The sequence below is a fragment of the Panthera pardus genome, unplaced genomic scaffold, assembly GCF_024362965.1.
Source record: "Panthera pardus isolate Hobbes unplaced genomic scaffold, ASM2436296v1 HiC_scaffold_14, whole genome shotgun sequence".
Classification (NCBI taxonomy): domain Eukaryota; kingdom Metazoa; phylum Chordata; class Mammalia; order Carnivora; family Felidae; genus Panthera; species Panthera pardus.
In genome coordinates, this window is record NW_026526699.1 from 1,609,303 (window position 1) to 1,634,348 (window position 25,046).

The 25,046-nt window shown below is 52.7% G+C and overlaps 1 protein-coding gene across 5 annotated transcripts in view; it reads right to left on the minus strand.

The window, feature by feature from the left end:
• The window catches only part of ADGRD1 (adhesion G protein-coupled receptor D1), a 177,385-nt gene that overhangs the window by 120,477 nt on the left and 31,862 nt on the right, over positions 1 to 25,046 (minus strand). The window contains exons 1-2 of one of the 5 annotated variants that reach the window (XM_053901877.1): positions 3,429 to 4,195; positions 3,300 to 3,336 (exon numbers count right to left, since the gene is read on the minus strand). The exons of 1 other annotated variant lie outside the window; for it this stretch is intronic. In XM_053901877.1, coding sequence (XP_053757852.1) covers positions 3,300 to 3,336; positions 3,429 to 3,494 — 103 coding nt within the window. In that variant the 5' untranslated portion in view covers positions 3,495 to 4,195. Of the gene's footprint in view, positions 1 to 3,299; positions 3,337 to 3,428; positions 4,196 to 4,720; positions 4,947 to 25,046 lie in introns of those variants that run through there. 3 more of the 5 variants (XM_053901878.1, XM_053901881.1, XM_053901879.1) reach the window with 3 other exon arrangements.

The following is a 25,046-nucleotide window of genomic DNA, read 5'->3' on the forward strand; positions in this document are numbered from 1 at the left end:
TGTTGCATAAATGCCCTGCCATTTCTTGGCTGGTGCCATTGATGGATTTAGATTCATCAACCATCACGCTTCTTAGCACTGTCCTCGGCCAGGAAGGACTCGCGAGCCAGCGAGGACTCGGTGGCCAGAGGAAAAATTTCAGATGCGGGGGGCCCGGTTTCCCCTCTCTGGGCCTCACCGTCACCAGCCGTAAATGGGGACGTGGGCCGGACAGCCTCCGGGTTCCGCTCAAAGACAGCACGCTGTCATCTCTCCAAAATGACAGTCCGCGGCCACAGATAGACACAGATAATACGAAGGCTCAAAATGATTGCAAGTTGCCTTTCGGTTATTTACACAACCGAACACCTATGGACACGGTAGAGATAGGGAGCTGCCTGGGCGGGTGCGGGCCACGGGGCAGATGACCGCGCACCTGGGAGCTGAAATCTGGCGCCAGCTGTCTTCGCTGACTCGGCTCTCTCATGACCGACCGACAGCACAGAGGGTGCCTACTGCACGCGAGGCAGTGTGCTAGGTCCCCACAAGACAGGGAGGGCTCACTAGTCCTGATTAGACCGTAAAAAGAAAAGTCTGGGGGCGCCTGGGTGGCTCAGTCGGTTGAGCGTCCAACTTCAGCTCGGGTCATGATCTCATGGTTTGTGAGTTCAAGCCCCGCGTCAGGCTCTGTGCTGACAGCTGGGAGCCTGAAACCTGCTTCGGATTCTGTGTCTCCATCTCTCTCTGCCCCTCCCCTGCTCACGCTCTGTCTGTCTCTCTGTCTCTCCGTCTCTCTCTCTCTCTCTCAAAAATAAATAAACATCAAAAAAATTTTTTGAGTAAATAAATAAAAGAAAAAGAAAAGTCTGGTGTGGTCTGTGGTGCAAACAGGCCGGGGCTCAGAAGACCAGGCTCCGGGCAGGCTGGGGGCCCTCCCGGAGACTCACCTAAAGTCCTGTGCACACCTCCCGCCCTGCACCCACCACGCTCCTGTCGTCCCCAAATAGTCTCCTTACGTGTCCGGCCCCGCAGTGAGTTCCTGAGGTCACCACTGCCTTCTTAGCCCTGCAGACCTCGGCCACACCACCCGCTCTCTCTGGGTGTCCGTCCGCAGGAGGGCAGAGAGGCCGCCTCAGAGGACCCTTCTGAGCACCGCACAAGGTTCACATCCCAGATTTTTACATTCCTGCTCAGACTTCCGGAGAAGAAAATGCTACAATTGACACAGCTGTCCCCGTAGGGGTGGAGATTTAGGTTGTTTGCAAAGGTTTGCCCTCTAGGAACAGGCTCGGGCCTGTGTTCTGTGTCCTGAGTGAGTGGACGCCCTTGAGAGGTGCAGGGGACGGGCTTTCCCTCTGGGGCTGCTCCCGGGACCCTGCAGGCCTGGGCCCAGAAGCAGGAGCCGGGGCGGGGGGGGGCCTCCCGGCGAGGGCGCCGCACAGTCAGCTGGGGGCCAGGCTTTTCTGCGGGAAAACGGGGTTGAGCCGAGCACGGGATGTAGGGAGAGAGACAGAGACACCGAGAGACGGAGAAAGATAGACACAGACACGGAAAGAGAGACAGACACAGAAACAGAGCCAGAGAGATAGAGACAGACACACAGAAAGAGGGACAGAGACATAGGTATGTGGAGAGAGACCGAGAGAGTGAGAGACATACAAAGAGACAGAGACACAGAGAGATAGAGACAGAGACAGGGAAGGACAGACAGAGACAGAGAGACACAGGCAGACAGACAGACGGAGGCAGACAGACACAGGAAGAAGGGGGGATAAGGCGGAGGAAGACAGCACAAGCAGCAGGGTTTCGTCCACAAGCAAACCCCCGTGTGATTCTTGCAAAGAAGGGGCGAGCAGAGCAGGAGAGACCCCGAGACGCGGGAGGTGAGACGAGAAGGGAAGCCGTGGGCGTGGACGTCCGTGAGATGGCCGAGCACCTTGGCTCCGCACGCGGGCTCGCGTGGTCACCGCCCTGCTCTGCAGCGTCCCCTCGTCTGCACACCCGTCATCTCCCTGTGGCACTAGTTGGAGAAGAACCAGGTCGGTTCTGCCCGGAGTTAGGGCGTGAGAGGGACCCTGTCTCCATGTGGAGCAGAGACTGATTCAAACCCTCCTTGCAGGGGAGGGTCAAGGGTCCAGGTGCACGCGTGTGCATGTGTGTGGGTGTGTGTGCACGCGTGTGCATGTGTGTGCACAGGCATGGGTGTGGGCAGGTGGGGGGGGTGTGTGCACGGGTGTGGACATATGTGGATGGGCCTGGACACGTGCACACGCGTGGATCCATGCATGGACGTGACGTGGCCAAGACTCAATCTGGAAACTTCCCCCCAGCTTCCTCTCCCACCGCCGCACCTCCCGTCACGTCCGGAGAACCAGCAGGAACCCCAGTGGGAAGGGGGCGAGGGGAGAGCCTCGGGGCGGACACGCGTGCCCTCCACTGAGATGCCCGAGCCACAGAGCCCCGTTTTCCTTCCGCGAGCGTTCTGGTGGGGGAAGGGGAGCACAGGGAAATTCACGGCCTTCACACCTTTTCCAACGGAAGAGTGAACTTGGACGTTTGGGTGCAAGAGAAATGGCGGCACCCCGTCCGCAGACACGGGAGGTCCAGGCGGACACCGGCCCGGCTGCATCACCCGCGAGGGAGACGCTGCAGCCGCGCGGGGATGCCAGCGGTGCCCGTAGGGTCCGCGCTGCTGGTGACAGTGGCTGGTAGGAGCCAGGCGGCCCCCCCTCAGCTCCGAGTCGGAGGCGGGCTCACCAGTGGGTCAGGCGTCGTTCACACGGCTCTCGAGCAAGGTCTCGGGGACCTCGACGGGCTCCCCTCGACCACGCGCAGGCGGCCGCCGGGGTTCCTGCCGCTCACCAGGCCCCCGCCTTGCACGGGCCTGCACCTGCCACGCGACCGCACCACCCGGGGACCACACCTCGGTCAGCTTGCAGACCGAGGACGCACCGCGGCCCAAGCACAGTGAGCCCCAGCTGGGACGGTGACAGAAAGGACAGAGAGCCCTGCCGGCCCCGGGGAGTCTGCATGAAGATACACGGCACAAGTTAGGGCGGCAGCCAAGACTCCATCATAAGATGGCAACGGCCACGGGCCAGAGGCCTCTGGGCGGCCGCCGCGGCCGGCGACGGCGAGGTCTGGTGCCAGGATGAGCAGGGCGCCAGGAGACGGAGGGCAGGGCAGCCGGCCGGGGACGGGGGGCCCGCGGGAGGGCCGCCCTCCGCTGGCCACGGAGACGCGCAGCCGAAGCGCGCGGGGACCTCGGCGCCCGGGGGCCAGCGGACGGCGGTGAGCAGGGAGGGAGAGCGTCCCCTTACCTGGATGGGCCACTGACCTGGAGTAGACTGTCCGCACCTGCACACAAAGATCACACCGTGAGACGTTCGGGACAGCCTCCGGCAGAGGGGGCTCGTCCAGGCGCCCAGAGAGCCGCCCAGAGACGTTACCTGAAAATCGCAATAAAACAGCAGCAGCCAGGGGTGCCCCCAGCACAGACACAGCAGCTTCCTCATGGCTTCTCGGAGGCTGAAAGGCGATCCGAGTGCAATTCCTGAGCGTCCGTGACAACGTGTGCTCCCTAACTTTCACTTCCCTGGGAAAGGGACATTTTCACAGGGTCCGGAAAGCAAGAAATCTGGTTCTCTTTAGCGCGTGAAACGCAGCCGTCCCGGAGAGCCGGCGGCTGTCTTCCTCCTCGTCCCCAAACCTGAGCGTTCTCAGCGATCGGCGCCCTTCCAGGACGGTCCCCAACTGGCCGCAGCTCACAGAGCCCCGCGGGGCCGTCCGTGTTTGCTTTCCTTTCCGGAGTCTTTGTCTGTCTGCAGCCAGGCTGGCAGTCGGACCCTCGGACCCTCGTCTCTCACCTGGACGCGGGCGGAGCTGGACGGCTCCGAAGGTCGTCCCCGAGCTCCCGCCCGCCCCGCTGCCCAGCTCCCGCTCTGACTCAGGCTGACGCCCCGTCCGGCCCCAGCTCTGGGTGGAGAGGGAATGATGTCAGGCTCTCTCCTCAAACTTCGTTCTGCTTCTCTATTTATACTCCTGGCTGCTGCGTCCTTCCTGGGTCCTAACACCAGTCCGTCCAGAACAGCCGGCCGACCGGACAGGCACGCGTGTCCGCGGCGACCGGGTGCTGCCTGCCAGCGCCCTCAAAAGCAGAGTAAACGTTCATGAACGGAAAACGGACCGCGAGCCGTAAGCCCTGCGTCGAGCTGAGCCTTGTTTGCCCGAAGGAAGGAGGCGATACGAGGATGGAAAGAGGAAATCAACCACACCCGCGTGCCCCCAGATAAGCGCGACCACGGTTCTCTCTTTAACCCTTTTAGAGGCGCGGGAAAGGCACGGGGTCGTTTACAGGGCACGCGGCGGACCTACGCCGTCCCCCACGGGTCGTGTTCTCCGTGCGGCAACAGAGGCAGACCCTCGCCCGTCCTGCGCCTCGACCTGCTCAAGACCAGAAGTTTACCCAATCTACCCCAAATCCGCGCTCACACGCAGACGATTAGTCTCCGCTGTAATTTGCTGGTGACTTGACCAGTGCTTCCCGCCGTGGGCCGTCTCGGCGCCTGCTGGCTGTGTGTTCTTAGGCAAGTCACTGAACCTCTCTGTGTTGCAGAGTCCCTGTCTCTGCGATGGAGGCGGCGGCCCCTCCCCCGCCAGGGTTGTAATGAGACAGGAGGCGATGCGTGCAAGGCTCCTGACGCCGTGTGAAGGAAACACGTAGCGCTCCATAAATGCTCACCATGTTTTGCAAGGAAAAAGTGTCGCTCGATAACCGCCGGCTGTGATTACTATTATAAAGTAGGCAAGAACACCCAGAAGATGTCAGAAAATTGTACTGTGCCCCGAGCCCTGACTACAAATGGAATAACGTCCTGATTCCCAGCACTTCCTGAAGTCTTCCCAAGGGTTCTCCTTCCTGGGCGACCTCTCCCGTCTCCCCGGCCGAACAAAGCCAGCACCTTCCTGTTTTAACCGTGGATGTGGCATCGGATCACGGAGGCACCCACCGCGACCGTGGGAATGAAAACTGGACAGGAAGCAAATTAAGCGGCCCGCCCCCCCCCCCCCCAGGCATCTACACTCACCCGCGGACTGGCTTTTGATCTGAACCCCAGAGCACAGCTCGTGCTAACTCACATCGCCTGCCCCTCCCACGTGTCCTTCCCGTGTGGAGACGAGCCTGCTCTCAATGAGGGCGGCGTTTCCGGGGTGTGCAGATTTGGGCAGGGGCGCGTCACTGTGAGTGCCTGTGCTCACCTCCCTCAGGCCGTCCCCAGACAGCGGCCTGGCCCCGGGGCTCCCTCCCCGAAGCCCTCCCTGCCTCTGCCCCCTTCTGTCTTCTGTCCCCACCGCATTGCCATGTCTCTCCCCACCGAGACACAAGCCCCCCGGGAGTGGGGACATTCTTCTGCCTTGTTGGGTCCGTATCCTCAGCCCGAGAACAGGGCTCAGTACCGTCCCCTGGTTCTACCGAGCCGTCATCACTGACGCGCCACGTGGTGTGAGTTCCGGGCGCACAGCGTGCCGGTTTGACTCACATACACCGTGAAACGATGACCACAACTCAGTCACCATCCATCTCACAGAGACGCGCAGGAAAAAGGAAAAGAGGGGCGCCTGGGGGGCTCAGTCGGTCGAGCGTCTGGCTCTTGATTTCGGCTCAGGTCATGATCCTAGGGTTGTGAGATCGAGCCCTGCGTCGGGCTCCGCCCTCAGCGTGGAGACTGCTTAAGACTTTGTCTCTCCCTCTGTCCCTGCCCCATCCCCGCTTGCGCTCTCTCTCTCTCTCTCTCTCTCTCTCTCAAAATAAAGAAAAGAAAGAGAATCAGTGTTTTCTTCCTTGTCCTGAGAACCCTTGGGATCCACTCCCCACGATGTTCCCGTAAGCACAGGGCGGCAGTCAGCGCGCTGAGCGTGGGTCTCCGGCCCTTACCTCACGGCGGCACGTCCGGACCTTCTCGGCACCTTCTTCCACTCCGCACCCTCTGCCTCGGGTGACCTCACACCTGATCTCCGCTTCTGTGAGTCTGGTGCTTTGTTCTGTTCTGTTCTGAGTCCACGGGTGAGATCATACGGCATCTGCCTCTTTTCTGACTCATTTCACTCAGCACAGCGCCCCCCAGCTTCACCCATGTGGTCGCAGATGGCAGGCCCATCCTCCTCATGGCTGAGCCACCCTGCGTTGCGCAGAAACGCCACATCGCCCGTATCCAGTCACCCCCGACGGACGCCGGTTGGCTCCGAGTCTCGGCCGTCGAGATATATCAGGACTTGATAGGTGCTCAAAATTCAGTACCTTCTGAATGTGTGCACGTGTGTTTCGCCTAAAGGAGAAAAGCTCTGTCGTGCTTTGGGAAGTGTGCACCAGGCTTGTATTGAGGTAGGTGTTACTTAAGCGTTTTAAACGGACTGTAGTATCACTATATTCAGAATCTAAACAGCTGTACTAGTAGAACATGGTAGAATGGGCTTGGCAGGGGCTGGGGGGGGTGCGGTCACAAGACGAGTGAGGTCTGGGGCGCCTGGGGGGCTCAGTCGATTCAGCGTCCGACTCTTGGTTTGGGCTCAGGTCACGATCTCACGGTTCATGGGTTCAAGCCCCACGCTAGGTTCTGTGCTAACAGCACCACGCCTGCTTGGGATTCTCTCTCTCTCTCTGTCTCTCTCTCTCTCTCTCTCTCTGTCTCAAAATAAATAATAAATAAACTTAAAAAAAAAAACCAAGATGAGCAAGGTCTGAAGACCTAATGTGTAACGCGGTGACTGCCGTTGAGAACACCAGGTGGTAGAACTGAAATTGGCTGAGAGAATAAAACTCAAAAAACTCGTAAAACCCAAAAACACATAAATAAAGAAAGAAACAAAGAAGCCAGGTGTGAGGTGAGGGATGTGTTAACTAACTCCCTTGTGGGAACCCCTCCATATATCTATTATCTCTATAGCCTGTATCAAATGATCACACCGCGCGTACTTTAAATATAACAATCTTATTTATTGATTATACCTCAACAAAGCTGAAAAGGAAAAAAAAAAGAAAGTGACCCTAAATCCTCATTTGGCTCTAAATTCACTAAGCGTTTCCAGGGATGAAGCAAAGCGCGAAGCCGGCTGAACGGGGCGACGTCACTGGGTGACTTACACATGGGTGGCAGGTTCCAAGTGGACACCGTCCTTGTGCCCCACAGGGGACAGCTTGGGGCCTCGTGAGGAGCACGGGGAGCCGCCCAGACTCGGGACATCTGGCGGTTGTTGGGGCCACAGGTTCTTTTTTTTTTTAATGTTTATTTATTTTTGAGGTGGGGGGCGGGGGCAGGGAGAGAGGGAGACGCAGAACCCGAAGCAGGCTCCAGAACCCGAAGCAGGCTCCAGGCTCCGAGCCGTCAGCACAGAGCCCAACACGGGGTTTGAACCCACAGACCGCGAGATCGTGACTTGAGCCAAAGTCGGACGCCCAACCGACCGAGCCCACAGGCCCCCCGAGACCACAGGCCCTAACGCCCATGCTCATCTCCCCGAACGGCACCTCCCCCTGCCACATCGCCTCCCTTCCAGCAGCCATTCTCCGGGGGCCGGCGTGGCCTCTCCCACTCAGCCGATGGACATCTAGGGGGGCCCACGGGCCACAGGCATCGGCACGCAGAACTGGGGGTGCTTAGTGAGCACCGCTGACCAGAGGGTCGGGGCCTGCGGGTAAACAGCCCCTCCCCTTCCCTCTGGCAGCTCAAGAACCTTGAACTGACCTCCCCTCCCCCCTGCTTACTCCCCCCCCACCTCCTCTCCTGCCTGCTTACTCTCCCCTGTGACCACCCCATGACGTCCCCTCCTGCCTGCTTACTCCCCCCCCCCACCTCCCCTCCTGCCTGCTTACTCCCCCCTGTGACCATCCCATGACCTCCCCTCCTGTCTGCTTACTCCAACCCCTCCCTGCCCTCTTGACTGCTTATTCCCCCCCGCCCCAGGACCTCCCCTCCTGCCTGCTTACTCCCCACCCCACCTCTCCTCCTGCCTGCTTACTCCCCCCGTGACCATCCCATGACCTCCCTCCTGTCTGTTTACCCACCCCGTGACCCCCCTGTGACCCCCCTCCTGCCTGCTTACTCCCCCCTCTTACCTCCCCTCCTGCCTGCTTACTCCCCCCTGTAACCCCCCTATGACCTCCCCTCCTGCCTGCTTACTCCCCCCTCAGGACCACCCCTCATGTCTGCTTACCCATCCCATGACCCCCCCATGATGTCCCCTCCTGCCTGCTTACTCCCCCCACCCCACCCCCGACCTCCCCTCCTGCCTGCTTACTCCCCCCTGTGACCACCCCATGACCTCCCCTCCTGTCTGCTTACCCACCCCGTGACCCCCCTGTGACCTCCCCTCCTGTGTGCTTACTCCCCCGCAGGACCCCCCCTCCTACCTGCTTACTCCCCACTCTGACCTCCCCTCCTGCCTGCTTACTCCCCGCTGTGACCCCCCCCATGACATTCCCTCCTGCCTGCTCACTCCCCCCCCACCTCCCCTCCTGCCTGCTTACTCCCCCCTGTAACCCCCCTGTGACCCCCCTCCTGCCTGCTTACTCCCCCCTGTGACCTCCCTGTGACCTCCCCTCCTGCCTGCTTATCCGCCCCTCCCCCCCCCCCACGCCGACGTCTTTGCTTGCAGAGAACCAGGGATGAGACCGCCCAGCAGGTACATCGGTCCCATGGGTCATGGGCATCTGGAGTCGTGACGGCCCTGAACCTTCGCACAGGGCTCTGCCTGGACGCACAGGTGTGAACTTGTGGGGGTAAAGAAACTGCTTAGTTGGTGAGGACTGGTTCCAGCAGGTGGCTGTGCAGCAGATACTGCGAACTGCCCTTCTTCTCCTCCTTCCTGTCTATGCAGAACCCCCAGGGTACTTGGGAGAGGAAACTCCACTAAAAAGGATCGCCTCCCACGGACGGCAACGCTCTCAGGGGAGACGCTCACCGTCACCCGCCGCCAGGAGGTGCGGATCAAAACCCCGCGCCGTCCCCCACTCCTGTCAGGACGGCTAAAATCAACAACCCAAGAAACAACAGGCGCTGGTGAGGTGAGGCCCTCGGGCACTGTTGGGAACGCAAAGTGGTGCGGACCCTTGGGGAACAGCACGAGGGCTCCTCAGAAGGTTAAAAATAGAGCTAACCTGAGACGCCGCAATTCCACCGCTAGGTATTTACCCAAAGAACACACAAATACTGATCCGAAGGGATACGAGCATCCCTGTGTTTACTGCAGCATTATGTACAATAGCCAGATTATGGAAACAACTAAGTGTCCATGGACTGACCAATTGAGAAAGAAGAAATTACACACACACACGCACACACACACACACACACACACGGACACTGGAATATTACTCAGCCATAAAAAGAACAACATTTTGCCGCTCACAATGACAAGGATGCAGCTCGGGAGTATAATGCTAAGCAAAAAAAGTCAGAGAGACACAAATACCATAGGATTTCAGTCATATGTGGAATTTAAGACAAAAAACAAAGGAGCAAAGGGAAAAAAGAGAGATTCAGGGTGGGGCGCCTGGGTGGCTCAGCCTGTTAAGCGTCCAGCTTGGGCTCAGGTCATGATCTCGTGGTTCGTGGGTTCGAGCTCCGTGTCGGGCTCTGCGCTGACAGCTCGGGGCCTGGAGCCTGCTCCTGATTGTGTGTGTCTCTCTCTCTGCCCCTTCCCCCGCTCACTCTCTCAAAAAATGAATAAACATTTAAAAAGTTAAAAAAAAAAAAGAGAGAGAGACAAACCAAGAACCAAACTCTTAACCACAGAGAACACACTGATGGTCACCAGAGTCGGTGGGGAGGGGATGGGGGGAACCACAGGCGGGGGAGGGGATGAAGTGGGGGGGAAAGGTGATGGGGATTGAGGCGTGCACTTGGGATGAGCACCGGGTGATCTATGGAACCGTAGAATCACTATGTTATACGTCTGAAACTAATAGAACGCGGTATGTTAACTACACTGGAATTAAAATAAAAACTTTAAAAATTTTTAATAAATAAATAAAGGGAGACTTGGAGGCTGGAAGAAAAAAGGATGGCTTCCCTCCCAGCCAGGGTGGCCATGTGACCACACACGACAAGACACGGATGGAAGCATCTGGCACGGGCTTCTGAGGAAACGCTTTGAAAGGCCAGTCCCTCTGGATCTTTGCTCTTCCTGAAGGCTCTTGACCTTGACCCCTCTTTCTGGCTGGAGCGCACAAGTGCTAAGTAGGAGGGCAGTGGCTCTCGGGCTGTCACGGGAATGGAGACCACATGCTTTTTGTCCTAGGACGTAGAAGGCTGGAAAGAGCATCACCCTCCACAAGAGCAGGCCCCGAATCTACAAAATGGTCACCTTTTTAAAAAATGTTTAATGCTTTTTTATTTTTGAGAGAGACAGAGCACAAGCACGGGAGGGGCAGAGAGAGAGGGAGACACAGAATCCGAAGCAGGCTCCAGGCTCCGAGCTGTCAGCACAGAGCACGGCACGGGGCTCGAACTCACGAACCGCGAGATCATGACCTGAGCCGAAGTCAGACGCTCAACCCACTGAGCCACACAAACGCCCCAAGATTTTGCTTTTATATCTGATTTTTAGGAGTTTGATGATCATGTGCCTTGGCAGGGGGTTGTGAAGGATTCATCTTGTTTGGGATTGTCTGAACTTCTTGGGTCTGTAACAATGTATTTAATTATTTCTGAACACTCTTGGCTATTTTCCCTTCGAACATTTTTTTGTCTCCTTGTCACGCTCTACTTCTGGAATTTCAGTTAGACAAGTGTTAGATTATTTGATATTGTGACGTTGCTCCTTCATGCCCTGTTTTTTTAATTATTCTCTTAGTTTTCACTCTGTGCGCCAGCCTGGGTAAGTGTAAGGGGCCTACGGTACGTTCACCGGCCCTTCCCCTGCTCGTCGTCTCCTGACGAGCTCGGAGGGTGCTTGCTCTGTGACCCATTCTGTTTTCAGCGGCACCATTTCTGCTTGAAATATGTATCCCTTCCCGCAACTGCCACCTCTCTGCAAAGTTTCTCATTCGCCCCTGAGGGTTGTCCTCCTTTTCCACTGGAGCACTGAGCATGGTGGGTGCAGCCAGATCAAATCCTCTGTCTCCTGTTGTGGTCGCTCTGTCTCCTGATGGGGGGGTCGGCTTTCCCTTCTTGTCGTGTGCGTCCTTCTTTTAGAACGAATGCCGGGCGTCACGCGTGAGACCATGGAGACTGAGGCACTTGGTATTCACGCTGGTAGCATTTTCTGCTGAGCCCTTAGTGCGTGTGTGGTCATGCACGCACGTGGGTGTGCACGTTTGTGTACGTAGGCACGCACGCATCTATGTGCACACCACACGCATGTATATGCATGTGTATTTGTGGGTGGGTGTGCACGTGCACGTGTTTGCACGCACACATGCAAGAGTGCATTGCACAATAGGTATGCATGTGCGCGTGTGTGCACAACTGTGTGCACGTATGACTGTGCGCGTCACAGTTTGTATATACGTGCACAGGTGTGTGCACATGGATGTGTGTGCACGTGTGCATATGTGCGTGCATGTGCACACGCGTGTAGGTGTGTATGCATACGTGTGCATGTGTTAGGTCCATCTAGTCCGGAGCGGGGCTGGGTTTGGGCTCTGGGCCGTGTCACCGTCGGTGCACGACTGGCCAGGTCCCCGCAGCACAGCCTTGCTCTGGGCTGGGCCTCAGTTTGGCAGAGGGGGTCTCCGAGTTCCCGCTCCAACTCAGCTCCAGGCCTTCCTCGTGTGCCGGGACATCAGACCGTGTGTCCTCGAGCCCTGGCCTCTGCCACAACCAGGGTGCTGCTGCTTGCTAGCCTGGTATCGGTGGGGGGGGGGGGGGTGCAGCAGTTCTGTTTTCCGGGCCCCGTGCTTCCATGTCTGGGGGCTCCTGGGATCTGTCCTTCTCCAGCTGCAGAGACTTCCCCCTCCCCGCCATGCCCCAGGGGTGCAGCATTGGCTGTCCTTCCCCCAGAGACGTCGGGACTTTGTCTCCTGGGCAGAAGGGTGGAGGCAGGCGTCCTGCCCGGGCACGGAGGCGGCCGCTCACTTGCTCACATGTGCCCCTCTGAGAGGCGCCTCCCGTCTTTCCCCCAGTGCCTGCCGGGTCCCGGAGAAGGGCCTGAGGGGGGTGCGTGTTCCCCTCCGTGCACAGCTGCCCAGGCTCCGGCCCTCATGCCAGCCTGCGCCCGACCTCTCCAAGCCCGTCACCAGTCTTCCTCTGCATTCTTCACACCCACGGGGGCTCCATTTTCCTCCTGCACCCTGCCACGTGCCAGCCAACGCTCATGTCCCTTCTTCGGGGGGGACATGATTTTGAGCTGGGCAACTTCCCCAAATCCCTGCTCACTAGTGGGGTTCAAGAAAAGTGACGATCTGGGGTGCCTGGTGGCTCAGTCGGTTAAGCGTCGGACTGGGCTCAGGTTATGATCTCACGGTTCATGAGTTCAAGCCCCGCGTCGGGCTCTGTGCTGACAGCTCGGAGTCTGGAGCCTGCTTCGGATTCTGTGTCTCCCTCTCTTTCTCTCTGTGCCCCTCCCCCGCTTTCTCTCTCTGTCTCTCTCTCTCTCAAAAATAAATAAACAATAAAAATCATTGAATTTTACATTTAAAAAAAGTAAAGTTTATGGTACGTCAGTTATATCTCAATAAAAACATGAAAGAAATAAACATTTTTCAGCTGACCACAAACTGGGAGACTCCATTGCCAGCCGACCAGTAATACAAGAAACATAAAAGAATTCTTTGGGCAGAATATCATGACCTTAGACAAACAGGGATCTGCATGAAGAAACGAAGATATCCAGAAATGGTTACAGCTGATGTGACTAGGAAAGATATTTTTACTTATTTTTGATTGCTGCAAAAAGGAAATCATCTAATGGGAAAAGAGTAGAATGTGCTGTGGGCTGGTAGCATATGTAAAAGTAACATGTAGGAAAAAATCACAAAGGATGGGAGGGAGGAGGTGGGAATATACAGCTGTGAGGTATGTATACCACACCAGAAGCAGTATACTATTATGGAGTGTAGTATGTGATGATTTTTTTTAATGTTTTTATTTATTTTTGAGACAGAGAGAGACAGAGCATGAGCGGGGGAGGGGCAGAGAGAGAGGGAGACACAGAACCGGAAGCAGGCTCCAGGCTCTGAGCCATCAGCCCAGAGCCCGACGCGGGGCTCGAACTCACAGACCGTGAGATCGTGACCTGAGCTGAAGTCGGACGCTCAACCGACTGAGCCACGCAGCCACCCAGGCGCCCCTAGTGTGTGATGCTTTAAATACACATATATTATGACAGCCACTGAAAAGCCATTTAATAACCCTTAGGGCAACCAGTGGAAAAAAAGTTACAGAGGTACAAGTAATAAGCTAGTAATAAGGCATAAATGGAATCCTAACAAATTCTGAATTCAGTTGAAGGCAGCAACAAAAGGATAAAAGAAGAACAAAGAGCAGATAAAACAAATAGAAAATAGTTGGCAAAAATGGCAGATTTAATACCAATCACATCAATCATTGCGTGGAATTTAGATGATCTGAACACCCCAAATAATAGAGATTCCCAGACTGGATAAAGACCAAATTTTTTACTGTCCACAAGAAACACATTTTAAGAAACACATTTTTTTTTATTTTAGAAAGAGAGAGAGAGAGAGAGAGAGAGAGAGAGAGCATGAGCAGGGCACAAGGGCGGAGGGAGAAAGGGAATCCCAAACAGGCTCCACACTCAGCGCAGAGCTCAACGTGGGGCTCAGTCCCACAACCCTGGGGTCATGACCTGAGTCGGACACTCAACACACTGAGCCCCCCAGGCGCCCCAAGAGACGCATTTTAAATATAAACACCTAGCTAGGTTAAAAAGTAAAAGGAGACAGGAAAACTCTATCTTGCAAACGCCGAATAAAAGGAAACTGGAATGGCCATGTTATCAGAGTAGACTGCAGAACAAGGGCTATTTATTTTCAGGGTGAAGACAATCATTATAGAAGGACCATGGGATGAATTCAGCGACAGCACATATATATCTAACAGAAGAATCAGCAAAACACACAGTAGAAAACCAGCTATAATCGAAAGGAGAAACAGACCAGCCCACAGCTGCATTCAGAGACTCTTCTCAGTAATCAGTAAAATAAGTAGACGGAAAATCACTAAGGATACAGAAGACCTGACCAACATTTTTAACCTAATTGGCTTAATGACATTTATAAAACACTCAACAACAGAGAAATGAAATCCTTTTCGAGCGCACATAAAACATTCGCCAAAATAAATGATATTCTGATCCATAAAAGAACCTCAAAAAATATGAATGATCAAAAGCATATAAAGTATGTTCTCTAATCATAATAGAATTAAACAGAAACCCAAATGAGAGAAAGAAATCTGGGTTTAAGGTGATGAAATGTCCTACAATTAGATTATAGTGATAATTACGTGACTCTGTTCATTAAAAAACACTGAATTGTGCAATTTAAATGGACATACTTTATAGTATATAAACTACCTGAATGAACAAGTGAGTTTACCAAGGTCGCACAAGAAATACTTCCAACATAAAAAATCTATTGAATTGGATAGGCGAGCAATGAATGATTGGAAATTAAAATATGAAAAATGTAATTTGTAATAGCACCCAAATGAAATAGGTATAAATCTAACAAAATAGGTGCAAAGAGCACCTACATAATTGGAAAGATGTACTGCACTCTCAGGTTGGATGACAGAGTATGTGTAAAACGTCAATCCTCCCCCAAATGACCCCGCTCAAATCCCACGAGGATCTCTGATAGAAATCGACACACTAATTCTAAAATGTACACGGAGAGGCAAAGAAGCTGGAATGGCTATCAAACTATTTTGAAAAATACGTACAAAGTTGAACACTTCTGTACTGATGTCAAGACTTTCTATAAAGCTGCCGGTCGTCGACAGAGCGTGAAACCAACGAAAAGACTGTGCAGGCGAAACAGAAGAGAGAACGCAGAAATAGACCCACACCCACCCTGCCCGTGGAGCTCCAACAGAAGTGCAAGGGATCATGATAGAGAAAGGGTAGTCTTTTCAACACGTGGATCAGAGCAACTGGATGTCCACATGCAAGAAAAAAAGACACTCTGAACATAAAGGAAGGGAAACAAAAACAATATAAAAACAGGGAGGGGGACAAAACAGAAGAGACTCATAAATATGGAGAACAAACTGAGGGTTGCTGGAGGGGTTGGGGGGGATGGGCTAAATGGGTAAGGGGCACGAAGGAATCTACTCCTGAAATCATTGTTGTACTATACGCTAACTAATTTGGATGTAAATCTTAACAAATTAAAAATAAAATTAAAAAAAAAGACACTCGACCCATCCCCCGCACCGTGACAAAATCATAGTCCCAAACATAGAATCTAAAAGTGTAAAACTTCTAGAGGAAAACATAGGGAGAAATCTCTGTGGCCTCGAGTGAGACAAAGACTTACTTAGAAAAGACACAGAAAGTACAAACCATACGAGAAAAAAATGAGACATTCTTCAGATTTAAAACCTAAGCACTTCAAGAGACAGCGGTAAGAAAAAGAACAAAAGACTGAAAGAAAATATCTGCGAAACGTGTCTCTTGATGAAAGTCACTCAAACCTCAATAAGACAAAAACCCGACAAAAATCGGGTAAAGGATCTTGAGGAGACAATTCACCAAAAAAGATGCATTGATGGAAATTAGCACATGACAAGGTGCTCCACAGCTTTAGCCTGGGATGGAAATGTGAATTAAAACCAGCAGGAGATACTGCTGTGCCCCTATTAGATGAGCGGAAAGCCCCAAGACCAAGTCCAAGTGCTGGTGGTAAAACAGAGGTAAAACATCTCGCCCTCTGCTACATTACTGTCAAGAATGGCTCAGCCCCTTGCAATACGGCTTTGCAGTCTCACAAAAACCTAAATGTATCCCTCCATACGACCCAGCAATCACACTCGCAGGTACTTCCCTGAGACATGAAACGCACAGGTTCACGCAAAAGCCCGTATGCACATGTTCACGGAAGCTTTCCTCATTATCTCCGAACGGCAGAAGCAACCCAGATGTCCTTCCCCTGTGAATGAATGGATCAGTAGACTATGGCATATCCAGAAATTAGAGTACGATACAGCTTTTCTAAAAAGGGAAACATACTGATACCCACAACAGCATCAAACTCAAATTTATTATCCCCGGTGAAAACAAGCCACCCAGAAGTCTGCAAGCCATAGGAGTTCATTTACACGGCGTTCTCGGAAAGACAAACCAGACGCAGAACACCGGTCAGTGGGTATTAGCGGTGGTGGGCGTGGAAAGAGATGTTAACTATGAAAGGGCACGAGGGGAATCTGGGGGGTGTTGAACCTTCTCTATCTTGTCGCCATGGTGGTTACATGACTCTACGTGTTTGCCAAAATCCATAGACCTGTACTCTGAAACAGGTGATTTCTTTTCTATGTGTGAATTACATCTAAATAAACTTGTCTGAAAATCCTGTAGGCTGAGAAGAGCCTAAGGTTAGAAGGAGCTTGGGTCCTTGGTGATGTCATGGGGCTGCCATCCTCTCTGTTCGGCTGAGCCATCGGAGTGTACTTTTCTGTCATGTGCGCTTGAAAATAATCTCTAACCGATACATACAGTTGACATGCCGATGTGGACCTCATCTTGACCATTCACCTAAGATAATTCCTCAGTCCCCAGTGAGTTTTCTGCTTTGTCTCTGGACTCAGCTGCTTAAACAGTCATGGGGTACCTGCCCGCAAGTCCATTTCATTAACAGATGGGATCTAAAGTGACAGTGAAGCGTTAAGTAATCATCATCTGTCATTGCCACCGCCGTCATCACATGAGCAATTAGCATATCATCCAGCAAACGATATAGTTCGCCATTAAGGGCTGAAATCAGCTGCAGAGAAAAAGACAATCAATTATCTTGCACCTTTTAGGAAATCATGCTGGACCACTGCAGCAAAACTAGCAATTAATTCTTTACTCACTGTCTTGGTGAATAACAATGTCAAGCTCCATAGAAACCTTCAAAAATGGTGCTGCATTTCAAGAGGTTCGTTCCCGGGAGAGCCTCTCCCGACATACCAAATACTGAATTTCTTTTTTTTTCTTTTTAATTTTTTTTTTTAATGTTTATTTATTTTGGACAGAGACAGAGAGACAGAGCATGAGCGGGGGAGGGGCAGAGAGAGAGGGAGACACAGAATCCGAAGCAGGCTCCAGGTTCCAAGCTGTCAGCACAGAGCCCGACGTGGGGCTTGAACTCAAGAGCCGGGAGATCATGACCTGAGCCGAAGTCAGATGCTTAACCGACTGAGCCACCCAGGAGCCCCTTAAAATTAAAACAAATTTTTAGTGTTTATTTATTTTTGAGAGAGGGAGACAGAGCACGAGTGGAAGAGTGGCAGAGAGAGAGAGGGAGACACAGAATCTGAAGCAGGCTCCAGGCTCCGAGCTGTCAGCACAGAGCCCGACATGGAGCTTGAACCCACAGACCGCGAGATCATGACCTGAGCCGAAGTCGGATGCTCAACCGACTGAGCCACCCAGGTGCCCCAAGATTCCTATATTCAAATTGAAGTTGTAAAATACTGATCCTAATTAAAGTGTGAAGAGTTGAGGATAGAGACTCAGTAATCCCTACAGCAACCATTAAAAAAAAAATTATGCAAAGAGGTGGAGTCAGAACCAAAAGAATACGTAAAATGAAATGCTAAAATATACTCCGACAAAGTGAAAGAAGTCAGGAAAGAGGAAAGAAGAGGAACAAAAAAGAAGCAAACAGAAAAAAAATGTGTAAAATGGTAGACGTAAATCCAAACTTACCAATTATGAAGCGAACCAACAACACGCCGATTATAAGACAGAAACTTTCAGACTAGGTTCTACATGATGACCTAAGTACATGTGGTCTACAAGAAACTCACTTCAAACATAACGACTCAGGTAAGTGAAAAGAGAATGGAAATAGATACACCATGCAAACACTAATCCAAAAAAAAAAATTAAAAAGCTGGATTCGTTCTATTAATATCAGACAAAACAGACATCAGGACAGAGAACGTCACCAAAGACGGTGGAATAATACATACATAAAATACACCAGAGAGGAATAACACATACATAAAAGAGTCAATTCACCAAGAAGACCTAAGAATACCACATGGGTGTGCACCTGTCCACAGAGCTTTGAAACACGGGAAGGAAAACCCCGCAGAACTGGAAGGAGAAATAGACAGATGTAGGATTGTGGTTGGAGACGTGAGCAGTGCTTTCCCAGCCACAGAGAGGACGGGGAGACAGGAAATCGGCAAGGGGGTTACAAGAAATGAGCGAGGCGGTGGGCCATCTGGATCTAATTGGCATTTATGGAACACTCCGCCCAACAACAGCAGAACACACATGAAACATTCACGGAGAAAGACCATATCCCAGGCCATAAAATAAATCTTAATTAACGTAGATAAGTGGAGTCAGACCAGGTATGCCTCGGGGCGTCATGAAACTGAACCAGAAATCAATCACAGAACAGCAGGTAAATTTCCGTCTACTCAGAAATTAAACAACATGCTCCCAACTAATCCACAGGTACAAGAGTAACGAATGCTCAAGGGAAGCTAGAAAATGTTTTCAACCGGGTGAAAATGAAAATACGATCTATCAGAGGTCGGGGGCAAGGGAGGGGGGGGGAGACTCAGGGCCCTGAATGCTTACACTAAAGGAAGGCCCAGTCCCAAATCAATCCTTCCACGTTAAGGAACTGGAAAAGAAAAAGCAAACTATCAACCCAAATCAAGCAAAAGGAAAGGAGTGAGTCTCTCCAAGTCATTGGATGTTGCCAAAAATTTCTAAGCAGGTAAGTTCTTGCAGAAATAAAGGCATCTCAGCAATTTCTCCACTTCAAAGTGTTCAGTGACAATTACCCACCAGAGAGGATGCTTACTAAGCGTCCCTCCCCACCGTGGCCGCACGTAGCTTCCCAACGTTCCCGTCACCTCGCCTTCCCGTTTTCCCAGCTAAACATCTCAGCTGCGGCCGGCCAGCCCCCTTGCCCTCCTGTTCCCTCTGTGCGCACGACGCCCCAGGGACTCCCCTGCCCCGCTTCATCCTAAACCCAAACGCTGCCCCACCTCTCTGTCCTCAGTCCCGCGTGCGGAACGCTGATCTAAGACGCTGTTTTGAGTGTCATAAATACACTGTGTTGTCTAGTGTTTCTGATAATCCTATGATGTAGGTACTAATAGTTTCTACATTTCATATGTGAGGAAACGGAGTCACCGACCATCCAATAACTTGCCAAAGATCACACAAGTCATAAAAAGGGGAGCAGGTGATTGAACCCAGACAGCCTGGCTCCTGAATCAATGCCCTTAACCACAACCCCTTCACGGTCGGCCTCCCTTTCTCAGCACCCAGGGCATCGTGGCTCCATTAAGTTCTGCCTTGAATTTTGAGTGTCTGTGTCTTTATTTTAACTTTCTTATTCGACTGTTAGCTCTCAGAGCTCAAAGGCCATATCGTATCAACTTCCCATGGAATCAAATTCAGACTTAGTACATAATTGTGGGGTGAGGGGAGGTGTATCGATTAGGGCTCTCCAGAGAGACAGAGAATTAGCTCATGTGATTGTGGATGCTGAGAAGTCATGAGATACGACTCAACACCTGCCTTTTTTCTCTTTTTTAAAAAAATTTTTAACATTTATTCATTTTTGAGACACAGAGAGAGACTGAGTGCCAGTGGGGGAGGGGCAGAGAGAGGGAGACACAGAATCCGAAGCGGGCTCCAGGCTCTGAGCTGTCAGCACAGAGCCTGACACGGGGCTCGAACTCACGAACCGCGAGATCATGACGTGAGCCAAAGTCAGACGCCCAACCCACTGAGCCACCCAGGCGCCCCTGGAATTTTTTTTTTTTAATGCAGAAGCTTCAGCTCCAGCCCAGCAGCAGCAATCTGCGGGTCGCCAACACACGTGCCCGGAAGCCCGTCAACATAGGGGACCGGGTGCAGTGCGCCCCATCTCCCACCGTCTCTCAGAGAGTTCGTTCATTACAAAGCTTTATGGAGCATCGACTGCACACCAGACACTCTTTCGAGCACCGGGGATGGTGCTGGAAACAGGTGTGTGCCCTCCAGGAACTTCTCTTCGCGGGCGAGGGGGGAGAACACACAAGTACACAAAAAGGGAGGACGTTGAACGTTGCGGTGAGCGCGTTAAATAAAGTAAGGTGCCATTTGGAGTTCCCCACCGGGGGGAGGGCGAGCACGTGTCGCTGTAGCCGAGGGTCTGGGACAAACATTCTTGCTGAGCAGCTGGCGTTTGAGCTGAGCCCTGAATGATCGGAGGGATCCGGGCACACGAAACTCTGAGGGAGGAGTCGGGTGAGGGAACACGCAGGGGTCCCTAAAATGAGCCCGGTATTGATGAGACTAGAAACACTGACGTGGCCGGAACACGGTGAGCAAAGGAGGCAGGGCCAAGAGGAGGCTGGAACAGGCGGGCTGGCCCACGACCGGCCCCGGAGGCCGTGACGGGGGCGGAACTGGACCCAACGGGGAATGGGAAGCCACTGGAAGGTTTAGAGAGGCCGGCACTTGAGTTAATGTACGTGTTTACGAGAATGTTCTGGCTGCCGTACGGATGGTAGACTGCCGGAAGGCAGGGCATCCCTGGAAACAGAACATGTCATTTGGAAGCTTCTGGAGACATCCAACCAAGAGGTAATGGCGGCCCGGGCCCGGGGGGGTTGGGGGGATGGGAGGCAGAGATCTAGGATAACTCAGGATGTGCTTCTGGAAACAGAGTGGTGGGGACGTAATAGTGAGCCGGAGGAGGCCAAGGAGGGGCTCTGGGAAGCCAACGGCGGCTCCTGGGTGTGTGGTTTGAGCAACGAGGCAGACGGTCGTGCGATTTCAGAAGAACGAACCCGGACAGGACAGGCAGCCGGAGGCTGGCATCCAGGGGAAGGTCAGGTGCCGAACCCCCGAGAAGCCCAGAATTCAATAGATAACCAGCCCCCCGCTCCGCCAGGGCCCAGAGGGGGCCCACGCGGGTCGGAGGGAGTGACTGCCAGGGCCCGAGGGCAGATCGGGACCCGTCGTCACCCCGCCACCACGTTGGGGGCCCTTCAGGAGCGGCCGGGTGGCTGGGGAGACTCACGGGGTATGGTGGGAAGATGGGAAAAGGGGAAGAAGCGCTTCTGGGACCGGGTTCACCACCGGGGCGCGCCAGCCTCTCTGCTCTGAGGCAGAGGAAGGACACGGGGACCCCAGCGGGCTCCTGGAGGCCTCGCGTCCCCGGGTTGAAGCACAGACTTCCACTCCGGGAAGCTCTGCAGAATTCACACGTCGCCCACAAGAACCACTTTAGAAACCGCTTGCATAACTAACACGGTCCTTGTTGACTTTCTGGTTTGTAATTTGAAGGGGATGGAAGCACCCACTTCTCGGCTCGCTTTCTCAAGTGCGTCCGTCTCCCCGCGAGCCGGGCGGCCGCGCCGCGTCCTTGCCTGGGTCCCCGCGGCCGCCCCCAGCACCCTCCTGCGGGGCTCTCCCATATTTATTTGTTTCCAACGCGCTGTTTTGCTGAGAGTCCGTGGAATGCACCTCCCCTGCCAGCTGAGCTGGAACAGAACAGGGAAAGAGGCAGCTACATGACAGTCAGTTCCTTCAAAGTCACTTTTTAAAAAACCAGGAGGAAGTCACAGCCTCTCCCTTCCTCTGCCCTGCTCAGCTATCACCGATCTTTCCAGAACGAAAGATACTTTCCTGTTCCCTCTTCTTCTGAGACCTGAGAGCCCCAACCCACCGCAGCACGTTCACATCCCCGCCAAATCCTGCTCTTTCAACAAATCACGTGGAATTCATTAATTAGATGTTATTCTGGCGAGTGGACAGGACAAGGGGGGAGGGGCGAACTCATCAGAACTGTCCCCTTCCAGCTGACAGAAGTCTCAGGCCGGCCGTTTTACCTCTCACTTGACCTCGCAAGAAGACGATCTGTGGTTACATCCTCCCCCCCTCCCACCCAAAAAAAAAAAGAGGCTATTTTACTTGGAACGTCACTGGTCATACAGGTAGGAGATCCCTGTGCCTTGAGGCTCCTAAAATGTTGCAGTAAATCCTGGGGGAGAAAAGTTTAAGGAACCCCCAGCTGTTGGGCTTCGCTGCAGCCTGGCCTCGGTTCCCAGAGAGCCTCCGGCCCACGGAGGATTCCAGAGAAGATGGGTTTTCTCATATTGCAGTTTCTAAAATAAAGCGACGGTGCCACGGACTGTTTACCGGGAGAGTCAGATGTGCTGGGGAACGATTTTGCCGATTTTGTTCGGTGTTGGGGGTGTGGTACAGAGGCGCACAGCCTCCCGCGTGCAGACGTGGGTACAGAAAGCGGGGGCAGCGTAAGGACGCAGAAATAGCGCCCAGCGCCCCGGCGGGGTGAGGGGAACGGCCGCGTCCACGGACGGCTAATGCCAATTACCTCGAGTGTCCACATTCGCCACGGAGACGAACCTCTGTGTCACGGAACAAAGACACATAAATAGTTAATGTGTTCTAGTGCAAATTATTTCACTTCCTTATCCCTGAATTTTGGATGTCTATAAACCACACTTAAGAAATTGCCTAACCCAGAATGTGAAGAATTTTTGGAAACAGAGTTTTTATGTCCTGAACTCATCTATTTGTCTCACACTTCACAACTGTAAGTTGTTTATATCACTAAATAAAAACACACCATTTATGCAACGACTAAAAATCATATTTCCTGGGGGACCCGGGTGGCTCAGTCGGTTACGTGTCTGACTCTTGATTTCGGCTCAGGTCACGATCTCACGGTTCGTGAGTTTGAGTCCCATGTTGGGTTCTGCGCTGACAGGCTGTTTGGAATCTCTCTCTCTGCCCTCCCCTGCTCTGAGGGCAGAGAGAGAGAGAGAAGGAGAGAGAGGGAGAGAGAGAGAGGGAGAGAGAGAGGGGGAGAGAGAGAGGGGGAGAGAGAGAGGGGGAGAGAGAGAGGGGGAGGGGGGGAGAGAGAGGGGGGAGAGAGGGGGGGGAGAGAGAGGGAGAGGGGGGGGGAGAGAGGGGGGGAGAGAGAGGGGGAGAGAGAGAGGGGGAGAGAGAGAGGGGGAGAGAGAGAGGGGGAGAGAGAGAGGGGGAGAGGGGGGGAAGAGAGAGAGGGAGAGAGAGAGAGGAGGAGAGAGAGAGAGAGAAGGAGAGAGGGAGAGAGAGAAGGCGAGAGAGAGAGAAGGAGAGAGAGAGAGAGAGAGAGAAAGAAAGAAAGAAAGAAAGAAAGAAAGAAAGAAAGAGGGAGAGAGAGAAAGAGAGAGGGAGGGAGAGAGAAGGAGAGAGAGAGGGAAAGAGACAGGGAGACAGGGAGAGAGAGGGAGGGAGAGAGGAAGAGAGGGAGAAGTGGAAAGAGAGGGAGAGAATGAATCCCAAGCAAGTTCTGGGCTGTCAGCGCAGAGCCCGACGTGGGACTCGAAATCATGAACCGTGAGATCGTGACCTGAGCCGAAATCAAGAGTCAGACACTTAACCGACTGAGCCATCCGGGTCCCCCAGGAAATAAACTTACTTTTAAAAAAAATGTTAAAAATTTTTTTTTTTAACAGATCGGATTTCCTGAAACCTGAACATAATCTCTCAGAGGTTATTTTAACTAGTTAATTACTATTATCAATGTTAATATGCGGGTCATATGGGTATCATTTATGTGCCTTTTCTGAGCCTTTATCAAGTTATTCCTACAACAGCGGGAACCACAACATTGTTATTTCCCTCGTACACGTACTCAGAGATTATCAGACAAAGAGGATGCCCAGTGATAATTATAAACATAGGAAATAATACCATCTCTAATCTATAAACTAATGATGTTAAAGCTACTGGAAGGTATATTCTTCTGAAATCGTTTCCTTTAGGTTCCAAGCCACATCCTGTAGCAGGGGATGGTGGGTTGGCCAAAGTCCACTTGAGAACTAGGGCATGTCCTCGGGCAAAACTTCCCCAATGTATACACTCACAATTTCAGGCAAATCTTTCCAAATCATTCACGAGATCAGAATAAAATATTTCTCTAAAGGAGTGCAAAGCACTCAGAAGGGTGTTGTGTGAGGAAGGAATAAACCACCGATTATAAACCAGCAGAGCGGACCGACGTTTACCGAACAGACTGCGCAACACGTTACTCAGACCTACAGGAACATCAGGGCATAGATGGGAGGGAAAACCCTGGCTTGTAGCCCCACCCACGAGTATTGCTACGTCTACAACCAGTCTTGTTTTCCTTCCGGTAGGAAGATCACCTTGAGTCTGTGCAGCTGCTGAGCTGAACGTATGAAGTGTTTGCTATGAGGATGACGATGAAGATGGTGATGAAGACGATGATGAAGGTGATGTCTGTGATGATGATGATGGTGGTCATGATGGTGACGGTGGGGAACATGGTGATGCTGGTGATGGTGGTGATGATGCAGGTGATGTCTGTGATGATGAAGACGATGGTGATCAACACTGACGTGAAGAAAGGGCAACAAATTTACCTCCTCCCACCAGGACTTCGCGCTACCTGGTACAGCCTGAGTGGGGAGCTCCTCATTATGAGTGCAGAGACAAAACGTCTAAGATCAAACGAAGAATATGTTTGTCTTAAAAATCTCAAAAAAGTTATGGCTTCAGATGCATATCTTCATCTTCCAGAATAGGAAGACCCCATGGCTCTGCTGCCTCTTCCACCGTGCTCAGTCTTGGATTCTGCATTCCTTCATATATTCACCACCATCACCACCAGCACCATCATCACCATCCTCGTCATCATCGTCATCACCATCACCATCATCATCATCCTCATCCTCATCACCACCATCATCATCCTCATCACCACCATCATCACCACCATCATCACCACCATCATCACCATCATCATCATCCTCATCACCATCATCATCATCATCATCATCCTCATCCTCATCACCATCATCATCCTCATCACCATCATCATCACCACCATCATCACCACCATCATCACC